We start from the raw sequence: 13,346 nt of genomic DNA, 5'->3' as shown, positions 1-13,346 counted from the left end.
CTAAAATCACAATTAAACGGTTTTATGTCTTTATTGTTTTGACTTATGGGTCTGCAATTAAAATCACAAATTCAAAACATTTATATCTAAACCGCTATTGAGTAAAATATTACACTAATAATCCACTTTTTTTTATTTAAATATTTTTCTTATTATTCCCTTGCCCAGGCCCAGTAACATGCGACAGTGCTATCTCATTTACTCCGATACAAATAGACAGTGTGCGCGCTTTAGGTATTGACAGCCTCTTAAGTATGGTGAAGGTTGGAAACCTTCCAGTCTCGTGATAGATAACTGGTAACGATTATTTGAATTCAGAACTATCGCCCTGTTGAAGGAATAAAGATCTGCAGGCGATTTCATTCTGAAAATGGCAAGCATCTGAGTTAGTCGATATTGTTGTGGTTAGTTTTTGAATAAAAAAAGATTATAAAATAAAATAAGAAATCTACTTCGAGCGTTTACATTCCCCACCTCAGTTACACCGTATCTCTTTTACAGTATATAGCGTGGAGCACTCAGTTGGAACGAAGTATATTATTATTGATAAACGTAGTATAATATTGATTAACAAATACAAAAAGAAAACTTAAGCGACAAAATAATATTTATAGAAACTGCTCACAAAATTTCACAAATCAGTTCGGAAATGCGACTGCTTGTAACTCTTGTATACAAGCAGGGATAACAACTAAATATAAGAAGGCATTTTTGTACAAGCTGATACTGATACGCTTAGCTCGAGCTTCACACTCGCTTAGTCACAAACATAAAGTAATATCTGCATACACGTCCGGGGATCGAACCCGGATCGTCCCTGTTAACATCTGTTTCTAAGCGGCTGTTTGCCAGCTGCCCCATGCTTAACACTTAATACTTATTCAACTTAAATCTTATCACAAATACGTTTAAAATTAGTTTAAGGTTAAAATAGACTTTTATCTATGTATGTAAGTAAGTATCAATCTTACATTTGTGTTTTAAAACGAGATGTGAGCACTGAGTACCAATTGAATAGGAAATGAATGAGACCCGATATTTCACACTTCGCCCGCGACAGAGATTTATGGGATAGACTGCCAATTCGGTTACCACCAGCACCGTTGTTTGTTTATACTCGTATTCGATTGTTTATCGTATGTTAGTGTTAGTGGTCTGTGCCAAAATTGACTACACGGTACAAAGAGTTCATATTTATATTGAATGAATTGTTCTTAGTACAATATGTAAATACATAATATATAATTAGAGTTGCCATACTCCCGTGTATGTGTTCTATCGCGTTCCGTATTTTTACTCCTCCCGTTTTTGTCCCGTATATGAATACCGTTAGGAATTTTCCCACAGATGTTCTAAAATATATTTTTATCAGAGAACTGAAAAAAAACGGAATAAATGGAGTTACAGCGCTCAGTCAGTAATCGGCTAAGGTTTTATTGCAAAATATAATGTATAGATATAAGACTAGATTTTGACAAAACGTCATATAATCGATTACTGGAAACTCGAATAACCGGTTACGGTTATTTTCGGTTATCTATTTATGTCTTATATTCTATAAATTGATCTTCTCATTCGTGAACTTAAATAGCGAAAATATTATGCAATATTGTATCACGTCCAAGGTCATATTTTCGCTTCTAACTACTGTATTTTGTGTGTTTTATTAAAAACTAAGATATACTTACATTCGTTAATACTTTACCTTTATGTTTGTACTCTCTTGATTATAAATTATAATTTTTTGTCGAAATTAACCGTAACCAATTATCGGTTATTTTCGGGCATACCCGTAATCGAAACCGGTTATGAAGATTGGACGGTTATTGCATTATTGCCTATCTAAGACCTTGCTTCGTGGCAATATCAACAACAGTTACAGAAACTCCCGCGGGTATTACTTTCCTCCGTTATTTATAGCATTTTCAGTATTTCCATGTACTTTCGTCTGATATCTAACATTTCATTATTTTCAACACATCTCAGTTGTATCGCCAAAACAAAAGCGACCATTAAGCGTGGGGTTTTCACCTACCTACCCATTACTACGAGTCAGACCATTACGAATTGAACCATAATGGACGGTTACAGTTTACGGTTCAATTTGTAATGGTTAATTTTCAATATTATTAATTCTTATTAACTTTCGGCCAACACTGCTACGGGTATTTGGTGACGTCAGAGTCGTCAGACATCCTACATGGTATTTCGTGATCATGACTATATTTTCCGATTCATGTCTTAAAGCTTATTAATTGTGCTTTAAAGTGATATTGATAGAGTATAATATGATAAGAGCTACATTCGCTTAAAAGCCAAATCCGTAGGTGTGCGATTTTCGTAACGCCGAGTGTAATTTTGCTGACTGTACACTAAAGGCAAGTTTGTTTAAAGTTTTATTAGCCACAATAATTTATAACTCGGCTACCAGTAAAAATACGGAACCCTAACAACAAACATTATTTAAAATGTGGACCCCAATAAAGCACCCTGGGATACACTACTTACCTTACGTCTATGTGGCAGTGCCAGCGATACCCGCTGCATGAACGTCGGCTTCGACGCACACACTGTCGACACACTTGACGTCGACCCGCGATAATATATCGACATATTTGTCACTGATTCACATTTTACACTCATTACTGTAAAATTGAGTTTCTATTGTTTCGTCATAGTAAACACATGGTGAATAATCATTACACTACACTTACTAACAAGCCATCCATTAATGCCCTCACGCAAGTTCTAGAAACTTGACCCGTCTCTGGTGTTACGGGTGTCCATGAGCGACGGTAATCGCTTACCATGAGGCAATTCATCTGCTCGTTTGCCTCCTATATAATAATAAAAAATCTCGAAGATTTCATCACCATTCCAATCATTACCATTCGTAAGTGATCCCAATCAGTTGGTACACATTTAAATTAATACACTACAAAAACTTCCAAAACGCTTCATGGAAATAATGTTGCGTCTTCGAATTCACAAACAAGAGACACAGTTTATAACACTTTTAACTCTGTCATTTCGTACACTTTAATGTTTAGAAAGGGTATAACTTCGGGCCCGTGACCACACATTAGTGCAACCCCGATGGAACGTCAGATAAGGTAAAAATAATGCAATTATATCGCATGTGTTATGTGGGGTGGAGTAAAACACAGTTTGACGGTTCAAACTAGACTGATTTAATTCGGGACGTAGTACTGCTTATAAGGGAGACAAGTCTCATTAGGATATTAGGATAAACATGAGAATAATAAACACATTATGGTCTCAGGACCATTTGAGATAAGTTAACACTAATGACAAATAACACATTAAGACATGAGGATGTTTACAATTATTGATGAGAAGTGTAAATAAAGTATTTAAGAAACTAATTATGATTTCAAAGTACAAAACTATTGGGAAAGGTAAACAAATATGTGAGTAGCAACTTAATAACTAAAACTAGGTATATGGATGGATCATATTATATAACACCTCCCCCCCTTAGAATAAAGATTGGGCGTTAGCGCCTGATCTTTTAGAAGTCGCAGGAACAATGGAAACGGGTGAGATTGGCTGAGAATGCTGAGGCTCGATGTCTTCGTCTTCATCTTCTGTGACGCAGCTAGTTGAGATTGTAGACATGGGAATTGCGACGTGGGTTCTCTGTTGTCGAGATGAATTTGCGAAGCAGTTATTGAAGATCTGGATGCATCCGTTGGAATCGCGATTTGGAGAATTTAGTGTTCGGCGGCGTAGTAGAAGTCCATTGGGGCAGCGTTTGCAAATTTTAAATACAAGGTAGGCTAACATTATTAGGCCAAGTGTAAAATAAACCCAAGAGAAGGTAGTGGTGTTCCTTTGGGCGAATGTTGTGGATTTTATTTTCTTGATTTCTTCTCCGTATTTATCTATATGGTTTTTGATTTGTTTCAAGGAATCTAGTGGCAATTCATTAATTTTAATTGGCATCAGGTCAGGTTTCGCGATGTCCCTGTATTCTTCGAAACAGTCGTCAGTTCTTATGTCGGGTACGATTATAGGGTAAGTTATATTTTCTTCGGAGTCTTGTGATGCTGATAGCGTGCTGTATCCAGTGTGGAGTTTACAGTTTTTCTGTAATGATAGGATGCCTGCGCCCTGTATCTTGTGATGTGTTACTTCTTTAGTGCATTGTAGGACGCAGTTGGTTTCGCCAGACAGTATGTATAGCCACTTGTTGTTCTCGATGTATTGAAAAGTGTTGATGTCGGCTTCGAAGGTTGAAGTAGTGCAGATTTTCGGAAGGGATTTGGAGATGCTGTGGAGAATTTGTAGTTCACACAGGGGACGAGCTGTAGCGTCGTAGGCGACGAGACCGGTGCAGACTTGTTTTTCGCTGGCGTATGTTTTGCAGGTTTCTAAACTGCTTGTCGACACGTAGGTTTGGCCGCTGGGGTTCGCAGCCAGGTACACGTGCTCAGGGAGGATAGTGGTATGAAGAGAGGAATTCGGATGTTTTATAGGGATGGAGTATACATGGTATAAGTCGAGAGGATCATTCTGAATTAAAGGGAATGTAAGTATATATACAAGTTTATCTGAATATACATATGCTGATAGAGAGGAAGATTCTAAGATTGTGTGTATATTTTTGTGGGCTAACGGTGGAAACTAGATGTTTATTCGTGCGAATATGATTCGATAAGAGGAGTTCTTTATAAAGTTTTTCCAAGGTTATAATTGACGGATGGATTGTATTGGACTTTGCAAAGAGGATACTAGTTAGGCATTCGTTGATTTCGTTTTCAAGGTTTACTACTGACTCTAAAATTTGAAGGGAAATAGCTGACACATCTTGGCTGGCTTTTAAACTAAACAGAAGTGATTGAGAAGAGTTAAGGTAATTATTTAAGCGTTCGATATTTTCGTTAATGATTAACTCATCATAAGTGATTTTGAGAATTGATTCGTTGAAGGTTTTGACAGTCGAAGAAATTATTTGAGTTTGTTCGAGCATAAGTGATGAAAGATCGGTTTCACGTTTTTCGAGTTGGTTAATACAATCTTCATAATGCATGGCGTCTTTGGCATCAGGTGTACCAATGAGCCATTTAAGGACGACGCTCAGGCCGTCTAATAATTCGCGTTTTTGTCTTGAATTTTTTCCTAAGTACATATTTAATTCTGCTAAACGGTTTTCGATTTTTTCTAGGTTTAGTTTAAGAAAAGATTTCGTGGTTTCAATGTGGGTAAAATTATTATATTGGGTAGAGACGAAATGAAATTTGGTTGCTAATCGAACGAGCGAATCTTTTGCGATAAAAAGGGGTCTAAGATCCCTGTAGATAACTAATTTCCAGGATTCGTCGCTTAGGTAGATCGTGCCTTCGTTTTTAAAGAACAGACCGGAGTAGGAAGGGAGTGGTTCGGTCAATTGACCTGTAGCTCCATTCGCCGAGGCGAAGGCCCTGAAAGGGGTATATTGGTTTGATTAGAATTATGAGATTTATTTGTACTACGTAATTTGATTATTTTTTGAGTTTCTTATATAATTTGTAGAGAACTATGTATAATATTAATTTGATTATAGAGCATATAATAAAACTAAAGTAGGGATTATTCATAATATAAGATAGAGATGAGGTATTTTGGGGAATAGGTAGTGCAAGTGCCGGGCAGATGACCCTGGAATGACAATATGTTTTAAAATATAAGAGTTGTCAATGGATTTTGATTTATAAACTATCGTACTTAAATTTATTTAGATTTATAAACTAGATTTTGATTATAGTACTAGATTTAGATGAGTTTTCCTAACCTAAAATTATCCTAGATTAGTCGCCTTTTACGACACGCTTGCGAGACGCGTTAGGACTATTCTTGACATAGCCGGTCACTACACGGCTAAGGGGTTTTAGCTTTTAGGATTATTTATATTTACATCAAAAGGTCTGAGTCGGTTGGCATGGACAAGTTGATTCTTACCGGATTTCCTAATCAGGTAGTTTTCATTGAATCCAACTCTGATGACTTCACAAGGTCCTTCCCATTTGGGATCCAAATTGTTGGGATTAGGTGCTTTTACCAGGACTTTGTCGCCTAACGCAAACTTAGCTATGTTCCTAATACTACCATCATAACGCTCTTTGGCCCTTTCTTTCATTTTTTGGACGTTTTGGATTGCCACATCACGAGCTATTCTCAATCGTTCGTTAAGGTCTTTTATATAGTCGGCTGCTGAGTATTCTGGTACTGTTTTGAGTGAATAAAAGGGGCGTGGCTTGAAGCCGAAAAGTAGTTCGTAGGGCGTATATCCTGTGGAGTTATTGACAGATGTATTGTGGCAAATTATTGCCATGGGAATTATTTGATCCCAATTCTTTTGCTTCCTCGTTTGGTACATACGTATGTGGTCTCGTAGTGTACCATGGAATCTTTCAAGAGCACCGTTCGTTTGGGGGTGATAGGCTGTATTGAATGTCTGACTTGTACCTAGAAACTTTGTTAATTGTTTCATTAGTCCGTTCATGAATTCGGTACCCTGATCAGAATGGAACCGTTTGGGTACTCCAAAGTGTTGGCAAAAGTGAAGAAGATATTTGGCAACTGTAAGGGCTTCTTTGTCGGGAATGGGGTAAGCTTGGACGTATCTAGTCAGTTCGTCTTGTAATGTCAATATGTATTTATTATGATTGTCGCTAATATCGGAATATGAGACTAAGTCCATAGACACGCGTTCGAAAGGTTCTGAAGATTGGGAAGTTATGACCATGGGGGCCTTAAAAGTTCGTCTTTGGATTTTGTTACGTTGACAGATTTCGCATGAGTTTATATAATTTTTAATGTCTTCTGACATGTTTTGCCAAAAATAATTTTCGCGGATCTTTCTACAAGTTTCGGTAATACCTCGGTGTCCCAAAAGTGGTTCATTATGATATGTTTTTAAGATTTGTGGTATTTCTTCAGATGTGGGGTAATCAACCTTATTTTCACAGATTGTGACATTACAATTGTACAGCTCTGCCAGGTAAGCGGTGATATGTGACTGTTGATTTCCTCGTAGTTTGCATGTTTGGTGATGTTTTAGATCTGGGACGAACAGGGTTTCGGGATGGTTTTTTTCTAGACATACTAATAAAGACTTGAAATAACTTTCGGCATCCCAGGGGTCGTAGTATGAAGGTCTAGTATAACAAAAGTAAAGATTTTGTTTAGTTTCTGAGATTAGATGATCGGTTTCATAGATATTTTTACTTTTATCAGGGTAGGTACTAGTTTGTGGGCATAGACCTAGAGCTTCATTGAACAAATGATCGAGATCGGCGTTTTTGCATGGAATTGGAATGAATATATTTTTGTGTCGTGCGTCTAAGAGTCTTTCGGGAGTTGTTTTTAGCAAGTGAGAATTTGGTGTGCAACCTTGTGATACGTATTGTTCATAATGTGTTTGTAAGAAGTCATTTGAAATAGATTTGGAGTCATTGATTCCTATGTTGTTAATTGGTGGACGGGAAAGTGCATCTGCGTTAGTATTCATTTTCCCCGCTTTGTATATAATTTCGTAATCGAATTCCTCAAGTTTGAGCCTCCATCGAACGAGACGGGATCCTGGATCTTTAATTGAAAATAACCAAGTGAGAGGTTTGTGGTCAGTGACTATTTTGAACTTCCTACCAAAGAGGTATGGTCGGAAATGTTTAACTGCCCATACTATTGCTAATAATTCTCGTTCTATAGTTGAGTAGTTCGTTTCAGCTTTATTTAAAGTACGGGATGCGTATGCTATAGGCAAATCCTTACCTATTTCGCCTTGGGATAGGATAGCTCCGATGGCATGAATGGAAGCGTCTGTTGTGAGTATAAATTCTTTGCTAAAATCGGGGTATTGTAGTAGAGGAGTAGTTGTTAAAATGTTTTTACATGAATCGAACGCTTTCTGTTGATCAGGTCCCCAAATAAAAGGTACGTCCTTTTTTAAAAGGCTCGTCATGGGTTTCGTAAGTTTACTGAAATTGGCTATGAACCTACGGTAATAGCCTGCTAGTCCTAGGAATGACTTGATGTCTTTGCATGATTTGGGAGTTGGGAAATCTTGAACAGATTTTACCTTTTCAGGATTTGGCTTGACTCCTTCGCTGGATATTATGTGACCTAAGTAAGCCACTTCTTTTCTCAGAAATTCGCATTTATCGGGTTGGATTTTAAGGCTGCATTTTCTTAGACGATTGAAAACTTCGGTTAGTTTATCTTCGTGTTCTTGGAGACTGGATGCAAAAATAACGATATCGTCTAGATAAACGAAACACCGTTCACCTTGAAGGCCGTAAAGAACGCTATCCATTGCGCGTTGGAAGGTAGCAGGTGCGTTTTTTAAACCAAAAGGCATTCTTAAGAATTCGTAGTGTCCATATGGTGTATTAAAAGCGGTTTTTGGTATGTCCTTTGGGTCTAGTTCTATTTGGTGAAATCCGGATGCAAGATCTAAAGTCGTGAAGTAGATTGAATGACCTAATTTATCCAGTATGTCAGTGATATTAGGCAGTGGGTAACTATCTCCTATAGTGATGTCGTTTAACTTCCTGTAATCGATGACAACACGCCATTTTTGTTTTCCGGAAGCGTCTAATTTCTTAGGCACAACCCAGATGGGGCTGCTCCAAGGGGATGTACTAGGTCTTATTATATTTTGATTTAGCATTTTATCCACTTGGGTCTTAACTTCTTGTTGGTGAATTTGTGGAAATCTGTATGTTTTCGTATTAATGGGCGTATCGGAGGTAGTGGGTATGGAATGTTTTGTATGATTGGTGAACGTCAAAGGTTCACCTTCAGTATAAAAGATATCGGAAAATTCTGTGACGATTTTATTTAGAGATTCTTTTTCCTCGTTATTAAGGTGGTCTTGTCTAATAAGTTCGTTTATATCTTTTCGGGGTCGAGTGTTTTATATCATTACCGCAGTTAAATGTATGGAGATGGTACTGATCGAAGTCTACGTCGCTTATTGAGTTTACATGGATGGTGGGAATAGATATAGTTTTGTCTTCATTGCTAGAATTTACGCACGTTATTAAGAAATGATTATTTTTGATAACAACAAGCGCGTTTGGAAGAGTTAGGTGATCGTCAATGGATTGTTTGTCTACGATTGCTGTTCCGTCTGAGATATCTTTAGTTTGGCAAGTGATAACAGTTTCTGATCTTTGTCTGAGGGTTTGTTTATTGTTGTCGATAGGAGGATTTGTAGAATCGTTTAGAGTAAGAAATTTGTATGTTCTGTCGCGTATTCGCAGGGTTTTAGATTCATATGAGATATCGACATTGAATTTGGACATGAAGTCATTACCCAATATGCCATCAGCGTGAATATTAAGGTTAGCTACGTGGAATGTGAACTTGGGCAATTGATCTAGGGATAAGTTACAGATGCCGTAAGTTTGGACGGTGGAGTTTGTGTTAGATACACCTATGATTGAGGCGATTCTAGACGTATCGATTTTATTGTTGCCGATTTTATCTTTATTTATGACTGAGATGGCTGCTCCAGTATCTATTAACAAGGTTATGGGTTCACCGTCAACATGGAATACACAATGTTTAAGATCTTCTGGGGGTATGTTTAACGTGTTTATAGTATATTCTTCCTGGGGAATTTTAGGCTTTTGCTTAGATTTTGATTTCCGCTGTGATTTTGAACGATGTTTTGATTTAGACGATTTTTCACTTTTGAATGGGGTATTCGTGATTTGGTTTAAATTCGATAGATTGTCCATTGATTTAGAGTTAGCAATGATTTGGGATGTTTCCTTAGAATTATTCTCGGAGTTCGTATTATTAGGGTTAAAAGAGGCTGTCGCGCTTATTTCTGGGGTATCGTTTGCATTTGAAGTTTGTTGTAATAAAGATTTCGAAAGAGATTCAGTTACATTGATGAATTGAGTTAGCAGGAAGTCGATGGATTTATGAAGCTCTAGTACTTGATTTTGTAACGTTATAGATCTGGGAGACTCTGAAGCTTGATTTGACGATGCAATAGGTTTAGGAGGCTCTGAGACTTTACTTTGTATTGTCATAGATTTTGGATCTTGATTTAGCGATTTAGTGGATCTAGGAAATGGATTTTCTGTGATATTAGATTGTTCTGGAGTTTGTGTGGATGCGTCGCGCAGGTGTCTCCGATAGACTGGGTTTGTTTGCGGTCGCATAACTTCGGCATTTAAAGTATTTGGAGATTGCTGAAATTTTGAAGATCTAGATGTATTTTTATCTATTGTAGTTGTAGGTTCTGCATGGTTTCGTAAAGTTCCGGGGCTGTGTTTTGTCTTGATGAAGTCATCGGGGTATTCGGGCAATATATCGAAGCGGTTCCCGAGTGAAAGCCCGTTTCCTCGGCCGCTTGTAAGTTTAAATTATTGATGCGAAGAGGGGCATTAGTAGGGCGTTCTATATTATGATTTTTTATATTATTATTGTAAGCTCTCTTTCTGCATTCAGAAATCAGGTGACCGGGTTTTTTGCAATAATTACACGTTTTGTTGGCCTAAATGTGTTTGGTTGTGCGGTTGAAAGTGAAGATTGAGTCTGATTAATCGGTGGCGTTGGCCTACGAATGGTGCTACTATAAGCTGGGGTTCTAAATAGGACCTGACGTGCGTGATTCATGTTTTGAATCTTTTCTTCTTGAATCGCGAATGTACCAGCCTCGGACAAGGTGGTGAAACCTTTTGTCCTCAGCATCGAACCCAGATTAGAGCTCACACCATTTACAAATATGCTTAAGGCGGTTTCCTCAGTGCTGGTCTTCCGGCCGATCAATGATGCGTCAGAAACTTCGGCGGTTAATTTGTCGAGGATTTTATTACGGCATAAGTCAACTCTATGAAAGTAATCGGTGACCGATTCATTCGGTTTTTGGAATAATGATTGAAGCTCTAAGTTAAGATGTGTCAACGTTTTCGTTTGTGAGAATTTTTGAATTAGGAATGTTTTCAGCTCTGACCAACTTTGGTACCTTTTTGCAAATATATCTGACGAATTCTGCCCAGAAATTCTATTTAACGTATATGTGAGGATCACTGGTTGTTGAGATGCGTTTGCCAATTCAAAAGCGGAGTCGCATGAGCGAACGAACCTATAAACTTGCGCGGGTTGTGCTGTGTCGAAATCCGGTATTAACCGGAGGAGTGTGTTTAAAGGTATTGTTTCCGAATTGGCCTCATTTGATGTAGTGGGTGATGTTGTCTCTAGTTTGATTGTATCTTTAATTGCTGCTTGCGCGGCCATAGTTTCAGTGATTGGGGACATTTTTGATTAAATATATATGTCACAAGATAAAGAGATTTCGGATTTAAGATATATATAGTAGCCTGGAGATATAGGATGTGGGAACAGAGCAAACGTGTTTGGCCACTTACCACAGTAACGGGATCCAAATTTGCATCACGGAGCGTTGTTCGGCGAGCTGTTTGAAGCCCTGTAGGCACCGTCTAGGCTGGTGGCGATTTTGTCCTTAGCCCAGGCGTTGAGCTCGTCTGCTTAACGGCGGTGTGACGCGGTTAATGTATCCTACCGACTGCGCCAAAATTGTTATGTGGGGTGGAGTAAAACACAGTTTGACGGTTCAAACTAGACTGATTTAATTCGGGACGTAGTACTGCTTATAAGGGAGACAAGTCTCATTAGGATATTAGGATAAACATGAGAATAATAAACACATTATGGTCTCAGGACCATTTGAGATAAGTTAACACTAATGACAAATAACACATTAAGACATGAGGATGTTTACAATTATTGATGAGAAGTGTAAATAAAGTATTTAAGAAACTAATTATGATTTCAAAGTACAAAACTATTGGGAAAGGTAAACAAATATGTGAGTAGCAACTTAATAACTAAAACTAGGTATATGGATGGATCATATTATATAACACATGAGACCCCCTTCTAGTCACTGGAAACAGCTGTGAACGACTGAAAACAGCTGTGAACGTTGTGGTTAAGTATGCGAGTTGACTGATTGTCACTTAGACGCCACCCATAAATTCACACCTATGTCGTTGACATGGAACAATAGTAGTGGGTTATGTATTGTGATAATACTGATAATTGACAGTGGTATATTTACTGAGTCTCTTGGATGCATTGCGTTCAATGCTAGAGTTCCTACAAGTAAGTTCTACCTGTCAAAGGGTGGTGTATAATGATTAGTGCTCAAAATAATTTTTGACATGATGTATCTGGCTTTCTTTTTACCGTCAAGACGTTCCTCTTCAAATGCCGGCAAAGCACTTGCAACCCCTCTGCAACCAGGCAATTTGTCTGCTGCTAAAAGGCAGTCTTCTGAAAACAAAATGGTCTAAAAAGATTGCCTTTTAGTAATGTATAATAGTATTACTGATTCTATGGCACAGACCAACCCTTATAGACTGAGCTTATAGGACGACTCGCGGTCACCGCCCGTGTGGTTTTTGTGTTTTATGGTAATGTTCTAAAAAGACTGCCTTTTAGGCCGCGGACTGGACGCAAGCAGCGCGCGGCGCGGCGAACGGCAAATCAAGGCCATTCATAAACTGCGCTCGGCCAAATGTATGAACGACCTTGAAATGCCTCTCGCCGCAGCGTGCGCCGCTTGCGTCCAGTCCACGGCCTTAGTATCCGACGGCAGTGCTTGTTTCCTCGTATATCATAAAAATTCGACAATGTCAATATTCTTAAGGATTTCCCCATAACATCAATCTTGTATGTGATAAGCAAATTTGCCGTAGCGACCCATTTGTCGCTCGACGTGCTAAAATGTTATGTTTCTTCAAACCTTGAGTTAGCACGTACTTATACGGCCTTGAGCATCGCAAGACTAATAGGCCAATTCGAGTTTAAGTTATTCGATCTTTTTTCGATATGATACTGATCTGGCAGTGTCCAAAGTGACGTTTTTATTTGAAGAAATGTCGCTTTTGACACTGACTGATGGGTATCATATCGGAAACAGATCGAATAACTATAACTTGAATTGGCCTGTAATGTGCGTAATTTAATTCGCAGACCTGCTTGTGTATAGGCGGATTGTGGGTTTTACATACATATTGGGTCCATGAAATATGCATTGGCTGACTGTTATACACAATAATATATACAGTAGTCAACCAATTTCATATTCCCTAACGTAGGTAAGTACCTATTTTATTTAAATTTTGACGATAATACGTTTTGTTCAACGAGTCATGAAGCGTAGCTTATTAGGTGTCAAATTGGTGGATAGAGTCCGGAATACGCTGTGCTCCAAGACACAAATCGTCAATGTAGCTCGGAAGGTGGACAAGCTGAAATGGGCTGGTCATGTCTGCTGAATGCCGAATGAGCTGTGAGGT

General features: G+C 38.2%; 3 protein-coding genes and 1 pseudogene across 3 annotated transcripts in view; 1 reads left to right on the top strand and 3 right to left on the bottom strand.

Annotated features, from left to right (window-relative positions):
* Positions 1–13,346, top strand: part of LOC133527846 (5-formyltetrahydrofolate cyclo-ligase-like) — a 49,180-nt gene that overhangs the window by 9,048 nt on the left and 26,786 nt on the right. The window lies entirely within an intron of this gene.
* Positions 1–13,346, bottom strand: part of LOC133527836 (transient receptor potential cation channel trpm) — a 399,070-nt gene that overhangs the window by 371,104 nt on the left and 14,620 nt on the right. The gene's annotated exons all lie outside the window — the stretch shown is intronic.
* Positions 3,499–5,413, bottom strand: LOC133527864 (uncharacterized). The gene is given in 2 exon segments (XM_061865057.1): positions 3,499–4,641; positions 4,643–5,413. Coding segments are annotated over 2 exon segments (1,653 nt in total). The 5' UTR covers positions 5,153–5,413.
* Positions 10,217–11,774, bottom strand: LOC133527342 (uncharacterized; annotated as a pseudogene).

Source organism: Cydia pomonella, chromosome 18, assembly GCF_033807575.1.
Source record: "Cydia pomonella isolate Wapato2018A chromosome 18, ilCydPomo1, whole genome shotgun sequence".
NCBI lineage: Eukaryota > Metazoa > Arthropoda > Insecta > Lepidoptera > Tortricidae > Cydia > Cydia pomonella.
Note: the sequence above shows the minus strand (reverse complement) of the source record. Positions and strands in the feature narration are given on the sequence as shown.